At 43.9% G+C, this 16,549-nt stretch overlaps 1 protein-coding gene across 4 annotated transcripts in view; it reads left to right on the forward strand.

The window, feature by feature from the left end:
* The window catches only part of LOC119972627 (hepatocyte nuclear factor 4-gamma-like), a 200,756-nt gene that overhangs the window by 162,075 nt on the left and 22,132 nt on the right, over window positions 1-16,549 (forward strand). For 3 of the 4 annotated variants that reach the window (XM_038809643.1, XM_038809644.1, XM_038809641.1), the window contains exons 5-7: window positions 3,842-4,000; window positions 14,354-14,441; window positions 14,575-14,727. In XM_038809643.1, the coding sequence (XP_038665571.1) occupies window positions 3,842-4,000; window positions 14,354-14,441; window positions 14,575-14,727 (400 nt within the window). The remainder of the gene's footprint in view (window positions 1-3,841; window positions 4,001-14,353; window positions 14,442-14,574; window positions 14,728-16,549) is intronic. The other variant, XM_038809642.1, reaches the window with a different exon arrangement.

Genomic DNA, 16,549 nt, shown 5'->3' on the forward strand with positions numbered 1-16,549 from the left:
TGCTCCATTGTTCAATACGTCATGGCTGACCTCATCGTGGCCTCAGGTCCACGTTTCTGCTCCCACCCCATAACCCTTCATCCCGTAACTAATTGAAAACCCATCTCCTCCTTAAATTTGTTTACAGTTGCAGCATCCTATGACAAAGAGTAGATCGTACATAATTGAATTGCTTGGTGATATGTTACTGTATTAAAAGCGACCAAGGGCCCGACCTTTAAAAATGGTGAATGAGACTCGGATGCAGATGGATGCCCCATTTCCAATTCATCTTTTGCTGGCAGGGAGAGGGCATAGCATTATTCACATAGTAGGAGAACCAGAAGTCAGCAGGTCCATTTAAACTTGAGCAGAAATCATGAATTGATGGGGTAAGCATAAATGCACTTGTAGAGTGTATAAAGTTTGTTTAAGTGCAGCATTGAAGTTTTTTAAACTTGAATAAAAATAGGCTGAAACTGTCAGTGTGTTAAAAAACAGTCTGCTGGACTGCTTTGAATGACAGGCCAGAACAGGTGTAGGTTAGAAAGAAATACCATCTGTTTTCTGCAATTTTAATAAAGTTCTTGTTCCTATTTCCCAAGGATTATTATTATGTCATTACAAATGCATGGCTCAGTTTTAAAGGCTACAATTATCTCAGCAGGGGAGTTCTGAGTTCATAGTTTGATTGTTTAATGAGGTTATTGAAGGATTAGTTGCCTTTGATGTGGGATCTGAATGGAAGTTTGTTTTTATAAGGGATAAAATTTTTAAAATTTTGAATGGGTTTCATGAATTGGAGTTTTTCAAGTATTGATGAATGAGCATACTAGATTGTTAGAGGTTCTTTTTCAACTCCACATGACTCTCGAAGCCTCCCTATGGTGGATATTGGGTAACTGGCTATGGAGTTGTCAAGGGTTTTGAGAGTACATGGGGAGTGAGGGGGGATTCATTGGCATGGAGGGGCCATGAATGTTATAAGGAGATATTGGGAGGGTGGGGTAGGAGGAAAGAATGAATTGACATGAAGCGGTGGGTGGGGAGGTGAGAAGTGAGAATTAGAGGGTCTTAAAGCTTCTAAATCAACTGGGATAAAGTTGCAGAGAACCAAAGAGGGCCTTCTAATCAGCCCACATTGACAAATGCCGATCAATCTACTACTTACGATCTGCTTCAGGTGTTCATACGCCCGACTTGATTACACTCCTGCCTCTCCAGAGCAACAATTGGATCTAACAGGGCCCTTTAAACCAAGGTGTATTTGCCGAGTTGGAAAACTTACCGACTTGGACTACCTACCTCAGTAACAAAACTCTGGCCCTAGGTTAGCATGGATTTTTGACTAGTGCATTTATATTGCAGACCACTTTGTTGGTTGATGTTGCTGCCTAATGTTTTTGGCAGTTGGAAACAGTGGCAGTCATAATAGGCCAGATTTTGGGGTCAGCGATGAAGACAGCGAGCTTGCCACTGCCCTCAGAGAAAGATACTTGTAAAGATCCAGCAATCTCTGTGGTGTGGGCTTTCCTCTTTCTCAACAGCAACTTAAATCTGGTGCCAAGTCAACAGGATGTTTTAGGAAGCAGCAGTAGTGATGTCACCAAGTGAACAGGGAGCCAATCACATTGAAGTATTCACGCACAGCAAACCGGGAAGTTAACAGCAGTTAATAATCTTCACTCTTAATTTGATTTTCAGATTAAATGAATAATTATAATTGAATTAATATGGAAGTTAAAATAAAGGTGACAAAACTTTAAAACAAATAAAATGCATGTACATTTTTGTCATTGTGGAGAAATCTGACATCCTACAAATGTAAAATTTGTTTTTCAGGGTCAGTGAAGCTGTTTAGCATTAATTGTGAAGGTAGCAGATCCTCTTAAACTCAATTATTCTTCATTCAAAAAAGGTGCAATTCTTTCAAAGATTTTTACAGTGAGACTAACAACATTGGAATTTATAGATGTCCCTTTGATTGCAGTCTGCGGGACATCTACAGAACAACCTTGAGAGAAGCATACACTGACACCAACTTGTAGAATTCCACTTCTAGCTGCTCATGTGCAGACTCCAACGTTACTGTCAGTTTCACTTTAGGAGCGATGATGGAGGTCTCTGTGGGGGGTTTCTGATGGGGATCTGATGGGGGTCTCTGTTGGGGGGGTTTCTGATGGGGGGGCTCTGATGAGGGAGTATGATGGGGAGGCTGGGAGGCATCTAGTAAGGGGTCTGGGGAGCTTTGAGGGATCAGGTCACCCTGGGGGGGGGGGGGGGGGGGGGGGGGGGGGGGGGGGGGGGGGGGGGGGGGGGGGGGGCGGAGGATGCCCATACCTGTCAGTGGGGAGGGGGGGAGATAATTTGGCTTATGCCAGGGGATGGGTGACCACTGCTGGGCCTCGTTATTGGGCTGCCACGCAAAATGGTAACTCAATGGTAAAGGAAAGGGATTGGACCTGGGCGCTGCTCCAATGCCAGTGGAGACTAGTAGTGAATCTCCACTTAGTCTCCAGAATGGAGAATCCAGCCCATTGAGTGGCAGGTTCCACAACATAAGTACAAGCACAGTTGTGTTACTTTGTGAATATAGCTTGGTACCTAGTCAGTATATTTTCCCTTATGGCTGGTGGAAGAATATAATTGCTGGAAAGCACATCAGTGCCTTGCTGACCTATACAGACATGACCACCTCCACCTCTGACAAACAGACCAATTCTGCTTATATTATCGTTGAAGTCAGTGTTTCCTCCTGAGGTGCCCACAGAAAACCTCTTCTTCTGTTGGTGGGGCATGTGACCGCTGTAGACAGCCGCACCACCTCATCTCTCTCAGTCGCCGACAGCAGGATTGTCAACAGTGACAGGGCAGTAAAATGAATGCGTTAGAAATAACTCTGCATGAAGCTCTTTTGTCAGTAGAAGAAAAGCGCAGTTAGCCACATTACACACAACCTTTTTAATGTGCACACATCTTGTTCCCAAAGCAAAAAATATATCAAATTACAGTTTGAACTTCATATTGTATTGCACTCTGACAACAGAATACCACCATGAGTTAAATCATTGTGATTTGCTGGCTTGAAATTGGCAGCATAATATGTAACTTTTGGAGAAATACAGTTGTGTAACATGCTGAGTAGCTACTGTATAAGTTGATCATTGTTGATTTATCATGAAATGCTTAGCCAGGATATACCATCACCAAGATCCTAATATCCTTTTGTTTTACTTTTTGAAGCTGGACAATTAATATTCGCAGCATAATTTTGAATGAAGTCAGACATTTGGCTTTTATCATGACAAGGAAATAATAGGTGCTTTCGATTAATATGCGACCTGAGAATTGTTTTTTAACAACACATACCAATAAAAATGCATTTAAGACAAACAAAACAATGAATCTTTTTTAATGGACTACACTTAAAAAATGGGGAACTGGTGCTCAGCATTAAATGTTCCAAAGCTTTTTCACAAAAAGTTAATTAACTTTCAAAGACTTCGCATGGCATGATTTTATGACATTCTTTACAAACAAAACACTTTTTTGCTTGACTGATTTTCCTGGCTCCATGTTTTATTTTTCAATGGTATCGTGCTACTAAAAACATGAATCTTTTTCAGAATTCAGGAACCTGTTTGCAGGTTCTTTTAGAATCTCATTGATGGTGGACAAACAACAGGCTGCGCATTTCCATTCACATTAGTCACAAGTGAGGCAAAAATAATCTCATTTGGTTTTTTTTAATTATCTGCATGAATGATTCTTTGGATCGTGTTCTGGGAACAGCAACTGCTTGTGAAAACAATTAACATTTCCTGAGTTGTAATTTAATTTGGTCCTGGTTTTCCTTCCTCAGCAGATCACCTTCTCAGTTTCTTCAGGAAGCACAGACATTGCCACCAAGAAAATTGCTAGTATTAGCGATGTCTGTGAATCGATGAAGGAACAGTTGCTGGTTTTGGTGGAATGGGCAAAATACATTCCAGCTTTCTGTGAACTGCCATTAGATGATCAGGTGAAGTATGAACATTTTCAAATTGGTCATTTAGTTTTGAGCTGACAGGACTTCCAGCCATTTGTTTCTGAATTGAATGTGTGCATATGTGGATGTACTTTTACTCATATGTGCATCTACACATGCAGGTGGAATTTGAGCAAAGAGTAATTGCAGCACAGGAGAAGACCATTTGGCCCATTAAGTCCATGACAGCTCTCTGTAGGAGAATCCAGTCAGTCCCAGTCCCTCGATCTATGCGCGAATCCCCCCAAGTTTATTTTCCCCAAATGCCCATAGTATGTTTTGGAATACCCCCAATCCATTTACAATATGTAAGTCAAGCTTTTCCCTTTTTAATACGAGTCAGATGGGGAAAGAATCTCTGAATATCCCAAACTTATTTACAAAAGGAAACAGGAATCCTTGTTCCTTCTTAGATAATAGTGCATCACAAGAAGTTATGATTTGAAAATTGTTGTAAATATTCTGCCCACATTGAAATATATTTGGGCAGCACCTTAATTGATTTTAATTCAAGTTTGACCAAACTCTCACTGATCAAAACAGCAAGTAAACCTGTGACTTAGATACATATTTGATCTGCCTATGGTGAGATAAATACACTGAGCGTAGGAAATGCTCTTGGCTACATTTCGATGACTCAACTGTAATTTTAGTTATAAATTGTATTCCATCGCACCTTAAAATTTCCAGAGGAATGTTGGGAAAAATAAATTTGAAGAAGTTGGCCTTGTTCCAAGTCCAGCCAGCTTAAAGTTCCACTTAGCTAAGCTCTTTCTGGAGACTCTGGTATGAGAACTCAAGGTTTAGCAGAGCTAAAACTGTTAGGTACACGTGACATAAATTGAGATTTGAAAGTTCAAACATTGCTCTGCTTCAAGGAATCTAAGTTATGATGAAAAAATTGCTAATGACATTTGTATGATTATAAAAAGAAGGCCTTGCATTTATATAATGCTTCACCACTCCAGGACATCCAAGGCACTTTAATGTCAATGAAATACTTATAAAGCCTCGTCACTGTTGTAATGTAGGAAACTATGCATAATAGGTACATTCCATTAGTGCAGGCTTTTCATACATAAATTAATCTCTATAATGCATCATCACTATTTAACTATTAATTCATTATATGACTCTGACTGGGCTGAGTTTTCCCACTGGCTTTAGGACATTGACTTAAGGATCAAATAGGGGTCCCAAACCCGCTCTTTCCAGCTGCAGGACCAGCTCAGCTATTTTACCAGAGATGGTGTCCTAGTTGATCTCTTTTGGGCCCATCATCGGTGGGCAGGATGTGGATGCAGCTGATCCAATCATTGCACCTGCAGGTCCGAAGCTTTGGCTGTCCCAACGGGAAAGGTTGACACTGCTGTGGCAGCTCGAACAGTCAAGAGGCCCGAAGAGGCCCGTACAAAAATAAAATCCATGGGTCAAGCTGCCAGCCACCCCCCCCCCCCCCCCCCCCCCCCCCCATATTGCCTGGCGATAGCCTTTACTGGCAATAACTTCCTCATTGATATATGGAGGCTCTGGATCTATTGGCTTCCTGGACATGCATGGAGGTCACCTCCATTAAGGGGCAGCTCCCCACGAGGCTGGTTCTCTCTGCGACCAGCAAAATGCAAACAGGCCACTTAATGATTCCAATAGTGGGCTCATGTGCTTCAATTAGTTGACCGCCTCCCTGGGGCGGGTAGAAGATCAGTGCACCCTAGGGGATCTTCAGTTCAATTTATGGGATGTGCCAAGTAGTTAGAGTGGTATTTTAGTTTAATGGTAATGGCAGATGAGCAATCTAATGTCTAAATCCCAGCAGATTATGAAATTGAATAACTGAATTCAATAAATCTAGTAATTTATGCGCTTATTTAGATCAGGAAGAATAATTACAATCTGCTCAATTATCCTGTCCATCACCTCAATCATTGTTGACTGATAATGCACTAAATTTTTAATTTTTGTTCTTGTCTATAAGCCCCCTCCATAGCCTAGCACTTACCTGTCTCTAGGCTGTAATAATCCAGGAGACACGAAGACAAATGCTTAACTAAATTTATTTTAAACTCCAAAGTACAGCTGCACTCGCACTGTACAACACAAGTGTCCCAGCCTGGGACTGACAGGACTCTGGTCCGGGTCTGACACAGTATTTAAAGGGCTCGGTAACGTGTCCCAGCTGGACGGTCCTCCGTATGTTGTTACTATGGGAACTCATACTCCACGAGCCTCATGGGGAGATTAATGAGTGATCCCTTAGGGCGGCACGGTAGCCCAGTGATTAGCAGCGCTGCCTCACGGCGCCGAGGACCCGGGTTCGATCATGGCCCTGGGTCACTATCTCTGTGGAGTTTGCACATTCTCCCCCTTTCTGAGTGAGTCTCACCCCACAACCCAAAGATGTGCAGGGTAGGTGAATTGGCCGTGCTAAATTGCCCCTTAATTGGGGAAATAAAATAAGTGATCCCTCGTGGTCCTCATGGCCAATATATTTTCTAGGATGCTGTATTCCTCTGAATCTGATCATCTCTGTGTTCCCACTGTACACTGTTGGTGGCAGAGTTTCCAGTTTCCTCTGCTCTATGATTTGGAAGTTTTCATCCTTCATTCACCCATTACCCCACCAACAAAGCCTTTCCTCCTCCTCAAAAGCTATATTTTTGAGCAGCTCTCAAATCCTAGCTTTTATTTGCTCTGGCTTTGTGTCAATATTCCTCATAACTACAGGAAGTCACTCAGAATGTTTCTTTGTATTGAAGGCACTCTATAAATATATATTATTCATGTGCTCAGAGGTGTTTGTGAGAAAGGTAATATGATGCTCCACAAATGCATTCCTTCACTTTTCTTTAAATAGAAACTGTAATTGTTTTATTCTGTGTTCAGCCAGATAAGTCAGCTTTTTTTAAGCTTTTCAGGAAGTCCTTGTTTAGCTCAATGTGTAAATGTGCTGTGTGCTGCAATAGAGCCACGCCAGAAAGGTAGTGCCTGAGTTAACTAATGTCATTGGGAGTGTTCTTAGTTGGAATGTTACCATGAACCCCAGGGCACTTGGGCAAGGTAGAGGGAAGGTTAGCTATCATTCTTGATCGAAAGTCCCAACCAGAGATGTTGGCTGGGAAGCGCACATGCAGCCCTTTCATAATAGAGTGACCACTGTAACAACCAAGCCTTTAAATAAAGAAGGACGTGTCTTTCGCACAACATCTGTGAGCTGATGTTAGTTATCTGAGGAAGTGGCCTGCAATATTAAAGTAGTTAAAGGCTATTGATGGAATACGGACTCATTAACTGAAGTTCAATGATGCATAGAAATGACTTTGATCACCAGTGCATTTAAAATGATAAGTTGGAGCTAGTGCGGTGAATTCATGATTTTTAAGAATTCCATTTTCACTTGAGTATTTATAAAACCCATTCCACTGATCAGTGCAACATCTCAAACAACATGGGAAGACTAATGTATCTATCAGCCCCATTCCTTTAATGCTGTGAAATCAATATGCATTACAGTAACTGGGATTTGCTTCTGACCTGCCTTCTCTTCCATCACCTAATCTCTGGACAGATCATCTTCTAGCGCTCTGCCAGGAACAATGAAAGACCACCCTGCCACCAGAAACCTGGCAAATATAAATGGACCAGTGGATGTCCAATTGAAAAAGTAAAATTTGAGAGAGTCCAGTAGACACGAGGCACCAACAATTAGTCACATCAGGATAGGAGCATTTGTGGTTATCACATACCTCTTAATGTGAATGCAGCAATCTATTTACAAGAGAAGTAAACTTCCTTGCTGTCTCAGCCACACATGCAATGTCGGTGAGCCTGGCAGCAGGTGTAGAATCTGCTCCCGGGTGAGATCATGTCATCAACATGCTTTCATGCTGGATGGGCAATGAAAGTGTGACAAACGTGTAACGCATCCTTGGGTAGGCCGGAATAAGCAGATGGGGGTGGGAACTAATTGGGCATCAAGTCCAATGGGGACCAGGTGGTGGTTTTAAAATCTCTGCTGGCAGCACCATGAAGGATGTCGGGGATGTGGGGAAGGCTGTGGATGTATTCTTCACAGGACCAAAGAAGAGGAATGTGCCGTGCTAATGGCCTCAGCACTTGGCGGGCACAGACGATGTGAGGGCAAGACCAATGGGCAGACTTGAGGACAACAGGGGTTGTCGTGGGTGACATTATTCTTGATCATACCTTAAAACTCTCTCGGTGGTGTGATTATTATCATTGGAAAATGTTGGCGGGATTTTCCACCGCACTCCCCCCCCCAAGGTGTGTTTCACGACAGTGGCCCACCATTGGCAAGATGCTGCTGCTGTCAATGGGGTTTCCCATTTTATGCATCCCCACTGCCAGGAAACCCATGGCGGGAGTTCACTTTTGTGGGGACGGAAGGTCCCTCCAGCAAGGACTGCTGGCAAATTCCGACCATTATGGTTGATCTTGTTTCTTTGAATATTACATAAACATTGATTTTGTTGCAATTGAGTATGTGTGATGGTCCTTATAGGTACAGCGGTGGGGGGTAGAAGGAGCTTCAAACTTTATTGCATAGGCTGCAGTTGGATTGTGGGAGGAATCTGGAGCACCCAGGGGAAACCCACGCAGACACGGGGAGAACGTACAAACTCCACACAGCCAGTCACCCAAGGTCAGAATTAAATCTGAGTCCCTGGTGCTATGAGGCAGCAATGCCACCGTGCTGCCCCTACCATGCCGCATGAGCTAGAATCAATGCCATGGCAGCCTAAATGAAGGTGTACATTATCAAGACCTCCCCCTTGTGTCTCTGCCTTGCTGAAGGTTCCTGACATCAGCCCCCACATCCTCAAGCTGTGTCTCCATGGGTTCCCCATCAGACCCATTCATATATTCATCCATTGTGGCATCTGGAGCTGCCTCCCAATCCTCAGCCTCCAGTGAGCCCCTCCTTGCCATTTCTACAAATATACAAAACAAAAAAGAGTGGCTAAGGTAAATATTATGATGTGGAGATGAGATCAATAAATTCCATCCCACCATCAGACTCACCATGGACTATTCTCCAAATTCTGTTGCATTCTTGGACACATTCATCTCGTCAAGGACGGTCACCTTAGCACTTCACATTACCGCAAGCCCACAGACAACCTCACGATGCTCCACTTCTCCAGCTTTCACCTGAAACACATTAAAGAAGCCATCCCCTATGGACAAGCCCTCCGTATACACAGGATCTGCTCAGACGAGGAGGAGCGTAACAGACACCTACAGATGCTGAAAGATGCTCTCGTACGAACGGGATATGGCGCTCGACTCATCGATCGACAGTTCCAATGCGCCACAGCAAAAAACCGCACCGACCTCCTCAGAAGACACCACTGACAGAGTACCCTTCGTCGTCCAGTACTTTCCTGGGGCGGAGAAACTACGACATCTTCTTTGCAGCCTTCAACACATCATCAATGAAGATGAACATCTTGCCAAGGTCATCCCCACACCCCCACTACTGGCCTTCAAACAACCGCGCAACTTTAACAAACCATTGTTTGCAGCAAATTACCCGTCCTTCAGAACAGCAACCACGACACCACACAACCCTGCCAGGGCAATCTCTGCAAGACATTCCAGATCATCGACTTGGATACCACCATTACACGTGGAAACACCACCCACCAGGTACGCGGCACATACTCGTGCGACTCGACCAATGTAGTATACCTCTTACGCTGCAGGAAAGGATGTCCCGAAGCGTGGTACATTGGAGAGACCATGCAGACACTGCGACAACGAATGAACGGGCATCGGGTGACAATCACCAGGCAGGAATGTTCCCTTCCAGTCGGGGAACACTTCAGCAGTCAAGGGCATTCAGCTTCTGATCTCCGGGTAAGCGTTCTCCAAGGCGGTCTTCAGGACACGCGACAACGCAGAATCGCTGAGCAGAAACTTATAGCTAAGTTCCGCACGCATGAGTGTGGCCTCAACAGGGATCTTGGATTCATGTCGCATTACATCCACCCCCCACCATCTGGTCTGGACTTGCAAAATGCTACCAACTGTTCTGGCTTGAGACAATTCACACCTCTTTAACCTGTGATTATCCCTCTCCCTGGATCTGTAATGATTTGATTACCTGCAAATGCTCGCATTCCAAGCATTAAATGTTTCTGGAACATACCTCGCCATTCACCTGAGGAAGGAGCTGCGCTCTGAAAGCTCGTGTTTGAAACAAACCTGTTGGACTTTAACCTGGTGTTGTAAGACTTCTTACAAGGTAAATATTGGTCATTCAGAGGATGAGAAGGGAGATTTAATATTGGGAGATGAGGAAATGGCTGAGGAACTGAACAGGTGTTTTGGGGCGGTCTTCACAGTGGAAGACACAAATAACATACCAGTGACTGATAGAAATGAGGCTATCACAGGTGAGGACCTTGAGATGATTGTTATCATTCAGGAGGTAGTGATGGGCAAGCTAATGGGGCTAAAGGTAGACAATCTACAAGCCCTGATGGAATGCATCCCAGAGTATTAAAAGAGATGGCTAGGGAAATTGCAAATGCACTAGTGATAATTTACTAAAATTCACTAGACTCTGGGGTGGTCTCGGCAGATTGGAAATTAACAAACATGACACCACTGTTTAAAAAAGGAGGTAGGCAGAAAGCGGGTAATTATTGGCCAGTTAGCTTAACTTTGGTAGTAGGGAAGATGCTGGAATCTATCATCAAGGAAGAAATAGCAAGGCATCTGGATGGAAATTGTCTCATTGGGCAGATGCAGCATGGGTTCATAAAGGGCAGGTCGCACCCAACTAATTTAGTGGAATTTTTTGAGGGCATTACCAGTGCGGTAGATAACGGGGAGCCAATGGATGTGGTATATCTGGATTTCCAGAAAGCTTTTGACAAGGTGCCTCACAAAAGCTTGCTGCATAAGATAAAGATGCATGGCATTAAGGGTAAAGTAGTAGCATGGACAGAGGATTGGTTAATTAATAGAAAGCAAAGAGTGGGGATTAATGAGTGTTTCTCTGGTTGGCAATCAGTAGCTAGTGATGTCCCTCAGGGTTCAGTGTTGGGCCCACAATTGTTCACAATTTACATAGATGATTTGGAGTTGGGGACAAAGTGCAATGTGTCCAAGTTTGTAGATGACACTAAGATGAGTGGTAAAGCAAAAAGTGCAGAGGATACCGGAAGTCTGCAGAGGGATTTGGATAGATAAGTGAATGGGCTAGGGTCTGGCAGATGGAATACAATTTTGACAAATGTGAGGTTATCCATTTTGGTAGGAGTAATAGCCAAAGAGATTATTATTTAAATGATAAAATATTAAAACATGCCACTGTGCAGAGAGACCTGGGTGTGCTAGTGCATGAGTTGCAAAAAGTCGGTTTACAGGTGCAACAGGTGATTGAGAAGACAAATGGAGTTTTGTCCTTCATTGCTAGAGGGATGGAGTTTAAGACTAGGGAGGTTATGCTGCAATTGTGTAAGGTGATAGTGAGGCCACACCTGGAGTATTGTGTTCAGTTTTGGTCTCCTTACCTGAGAAAGGACATATTGGTGCTGGAGGGTGTGCAGAGGAGATTCACTAGGTTAATCCCAGAGCTGAAGGGGTTGGATTACGAGAAGAGGTTGAGTAGACTGGGACTGTACTCGTTGGAATTTAGAAGGATGCGGGGGGATCTTATTCAAGCATATAAAATAATGAAAGGAATAGATAGGATAGATGCGGGCAGGTTGTTTCCACTGGCCGATGAAAGCAGAACTAGGCGGCATAGCCTCAAAATAAGGGGAAGTAGGTTTAGAACTGAGTTTAGGAGGAACTTCTTCACCCAAAGGGTTGTGAATCTATGGAATTCCTTGCCCAGTGAAGCAGTTGAGGCTCATTCATTAAATGTTTTTAAGATAAAGATGGATAGTTTTTTGAAGAATAAAGGGATTAATGGTTATGATGTTTGGGCCGGAAAGTGGAGCTGAGTCCAATAAAGAGCAGCCATGATCTCATTGAATGGCGGACCAGGCTTGAGGGGCCAGATGGCTGACTCCTGCTCCTAGTTCATATGTTCTTTGCCAGTGCCAGGTTGTGCAGAGTGCAGTAGGTAATGATTATAAATGAAACATGCACAGGAGGATATTGCAGTGCTCCCTGTGGTCGTTTTAGGCACCTGAACCTCACCTTCAGGAGCCAATGGCTCTCTCTACCTCTGCCCTTTTTGAAGTATGACTCCTGTTGTACCTCTCCTCCAACTGTGTTCTTGAGTGGTGGAGTGACGCATTAACCACCTTTTCAGGGGATGTCACCCTGGAACCATCCATCTAAATGAGCAGGATTGACAAATAGCCTTGGCACTGAGTGTCACAGGATGTAGATATAATGTGAGCTGCCAGAGTACCAGGGCACAGACTTACTGAATCCGTGCTTGTGGGCGCAAATGATCCGAACGTGCATTGAGATTCCAGTTCACAAAGGCTCCTGGCTCCCCTGCAGGTGACTGATGGCCACGTGAGTGCAGTCGATGGCAGCCTGGATATGGAGGAAATAAGCAATTACACAAAGCCTCTGGTGGTCTCCGTCTTGCTGACTTTGTCTATCCAGCAATGAATTAATGTCACCACCCATTTGAAGAGAGCATCAATAATAAACTTGACCCAGTTGTGGGCAACAGATTGGGACACACCACACAAATCTCCCACTGATCCCTGGAAAGGACTGAAGGCGTAGCGTTCACTGCCCACCCAGGTGGAGGCTATCTACAGCCCAATTATGAGGCATATGGGGATGGCAGTGTCCCTAGAGAGGTGATCTACTTTGCCACTGGACATGTTGGGGTGGTTGGACCACTGCCTATACACACTGACTGCAGGGTAGTGCTGTGCAGATTTTTGCCTTGCACTACCAGCCTGCCTTGCAAGCCCTGTACCTGTGTCTCTCCTCCTCAGGGTTGTTCCCTGGGATTTTTCCTGCAGTTACCTGGCCTCCTTTCCCTCCTGATTCTCTTTTCCTCCTAGGAGGAGGTCCCAGCATCTGAGAATACAATCCCCATGATCAGAAATGCACAAGGCACTATGTCAACCACCTAACCTCGCATGCTGCTGAAATCTTCAAAGATAGCAAGAAAACAAATTTTAAAGCAAGCTATCCAAACATGGAATATATGCACCAAAAATGACAGAAACTTCTCAAGTCACATCCATTTCATGATAAAAAAACTCTAACTAAAGAGACAGAGCCTTTACCCAAGGGCCTTATACCCCACCCTTGGAAGGAAACTGTGTTGGTTGCCTGTACGACAACCCCAAAATCACATGGACAACGTGAGATCCCTTTCAATTGATAAATTACTGGCCTTAACTGGCCCTTTAAGCGTCGGCAGGCACCCTTCCAACTCCCATGTGCTCTCGTCAACCTTAATATCGCTCGTCTACGCAATGACATTATGACGCTTACCCGACATCTTCATGTGCAAATTTTGTGGGTTCATACTTGTTTTGTTCACATGAAATTCGGGCCATAGTGTCTCAATAAAGAGCTGATTGCGGACCAGTCATTTCTCTTGATGTGGGATTCTCCCTGAAACATGCAATTTCTCATACCTGACCAAGACAATGGTGTACTGGCAGACCACCTTGCCCATTCTTCCATTTGTGGGTAGAACATGATCTGGGGCAGGAGAGCCAGCAAGGATAAGGAGGGTCCATGCCCTCAAAGAAGGGTGCCAACTGTCAAAGCCTAGATGGCAAAACGTGAAATAATTGAAGTTGAACAAAACTGAAATGTTTTTAGATGAACCGTAAATTGTCCAACTGGAATCATTTCAACTTTGGAATTTATTTTAGACCTGATCTTAACTGGAATTTAAAAGCCTGCATCTGGTTGCGTTGATTTACAATATCCTGTCGCACACTCTATATAGTTTGGCACCATTTTAGAATCAAAGTGTTATTTGTGGGGAGCAAATGTTGCCAAACAAGCACACTAACTTCTGCTGACACTACAAAATTTATAGATAGATTAAGAAAGAGCCATTAATTATACCTTTTATAAGTAATTGTTTTTAACTAAACCTATTGTGCAGTACACTAGCTTAACATCATAAATATTAATTTGGTTCCGATGAAAAGCTACCCAAAGTTTGTCAGAGCCTCTGCTATTTGGCTTGTGGGTGAGTTGCAATGTAGGGGGTGGGGGTGAGAGGGTGGGGCTCACAGACTACAACTGTTTGAAACTTCGAACCTAGATCAAATACATGTGGACATGGTGATTGCTACCGTCAGTGAATATTCTCAGAAATTATTTACTAATTGTGTACAATATCGTTTTAACTTCCTTGTATATCTTATACATCAGGTTGCTTTGTTGAGGGCACATGCCGGGGAACACTTGCTGCTTGGAGTGGCGAAACGATCCATGTTATATAAGGATGTTCTATTACTAGGTAAAATCTTCTGACATTCATATATCTTATAGGTAGCATTAAAAAAATGTTCCACAGAACAAATATATGATTATAGTGAGCGATTTTTACTTTTTATAAAGGCAATACTGACCATTGATGCGATTTTCCACAGGGAATGATTATGCTGTGCATCGCAACTGTCCAGAACTGGAAATTAGTCGTGTGGCAAATAGGATTTTGGATGAGTTGGTGCAGCCTTTCCAGGAAATTCAGATCGATGATAATGAATATGCCTGTTTGAAAGCAATAGTTTTCTTTGATCCAGGTACTAATCTTCACATTTGAAGGAATGTTTAGCATTGCATCATTGTGACAGTGTCTTCCACTGGAAGCAGCAGATAGTCATTTGACATTTTAAATGCCTGAATTGGAGGGTTGAATTGAATCACCATCTTTTGAGAATGAAATCTTTTCTTTCCAGCCATCAGAATAGTTTTGCAAAGCTGGCATTACCAGTGGGAAGTTGTATCCACTGCAAACCTATAATAGGGATTCAGGCAGACGCTGTCTACACTCGAATTCCAAACGTGTGTTCACACCGAGCAAGACTCTACATTAACACAATGATTTTGTAATATGACCCCTGTAGTAGCGTGGTCTCTTTAAAAGGCAAGCCCTCACAGTCCACATGACCAGCTCGGAGGCTATCGCATGGGAACATGTGAACATCGACCAAGGGGGGGAAAGTGCAGGGCCCTGGGTGTGGAGTCCGAGACAGAGTTGACCCTGGAGCCAGAGAGTGAAGATCTCTTTAGTGACTGTGCCTGTGTATCGTTTATCTTTGCTTGTTACCAATAAACCCTTGTTCATACACTGGTAGTCTCCCTAATATTGTCTCCAGCCACCACATTGGCGACGAATGTAAACCAGATCGATCACAAGCCCGCAGTAGTTCAGAATTTGTGTGGAGAAGGGAGAAGTCACCAAACCAAACAGAAAAATCAAAAGCGTTTGAAAGCATCATAAAACAGTGAGTGAAAAATGCCCATGATTGGGAAGCATAATCCATTCGATCAGGGGACCAAAGACTGGAACCAATAATAACTGACGACAAGTCTCTGTCGTGGCCCGTCCATAAAAAGAAGCCCATACCTCCAATCACCCCCGCCGAGGTATAGCGGGCCTTGTTGCTGGCAGCCTATGGCTACATATTTCAGCATAGGCCAGGAACATAAATTTCAAATGCTGATGCGTTGAGTCGCCTCCCTCTTCCAAAGAACCTGGCACCACCACCGGTGCCTCAAGAAATTGTTCTGGCACTTAAGCTTCTTGATATTTTGACATTATCATCAGGTCATATAAAGAACGCGATCCAACCCTGGTCAAAGTGAAGCGTATGATCTTAACCTGTTTGCATCATGGGGAATCTGATCAGTTCAGGCTTTACCTCACTTGTAAAGATGAACTCAGTTGCGAGATGGAGCCATACTCTGGGGTTCCAGAATGGTGATACCATCCCAGCAAGAGAGCCACTGTTTCAGTAATTGCACAGTGCCATCGCAGTCCACGTGACCAGTTCAGGGTCCATTGAGTGAGGGCGCGTAAATCCCAACCAATGGGAAAACCGTGGGATCCTGAGAGCAGGATCCTGGGCAGAGTGGACCTCTGGAAGCAGAGAGAAGAACTGTTTAGTGGCTCTGTGCCTGTGTATAGGCTACCTTTACTTGTTACCAATAAAGCCTTGCTCAGATATACTGGAAGTCTCCCTAGTATTGCCTCGAGCCACCATGACACCTATATAATAGGCCTGATTTTCACTCCTCAGATGGGTAACATGAGTTGGGAAATTTCCCAACTTGCTGCACCCACCTCAGGAGAAGAAACCAAATCAGACCAGATTTTCAGTACGGGGAGGGAGGTGCAGGATGAAGTCGGAACCCACAGACTTAGATCAAATGGGGCCTCAGGGCATATCAATTGAAAAAGCAGGCTGTTAAAAAGCCCCATCTCAATTCTCTGGCACTTCTCCCAGTTGTTCCTTTAGCTTTTTGGTCTTCTAGCCCTCACCCCTTATCAACCCACCACCCACTCCCATGTCCCTGTGCCAACCCCTATCTCCCACCTACCACCCATGCCAACTGTTACAA

The sequence above is a fragment of the Scyliorhinus canicula genome, chromosome 10 (genome assembly GCF_902713615.1).
Source record: "Scyliorhinus canicula chromosome 10, sScyCan1.1, whole genome shotgun sequence".
NCBI classification, from domain to species: Eukaryota; Metazoa; Chordata; class Chondrichthyes; order Carcharhiniformes; family Scyliorhinidae; genus Scyliorhinus; species Scyliorhinus canicula.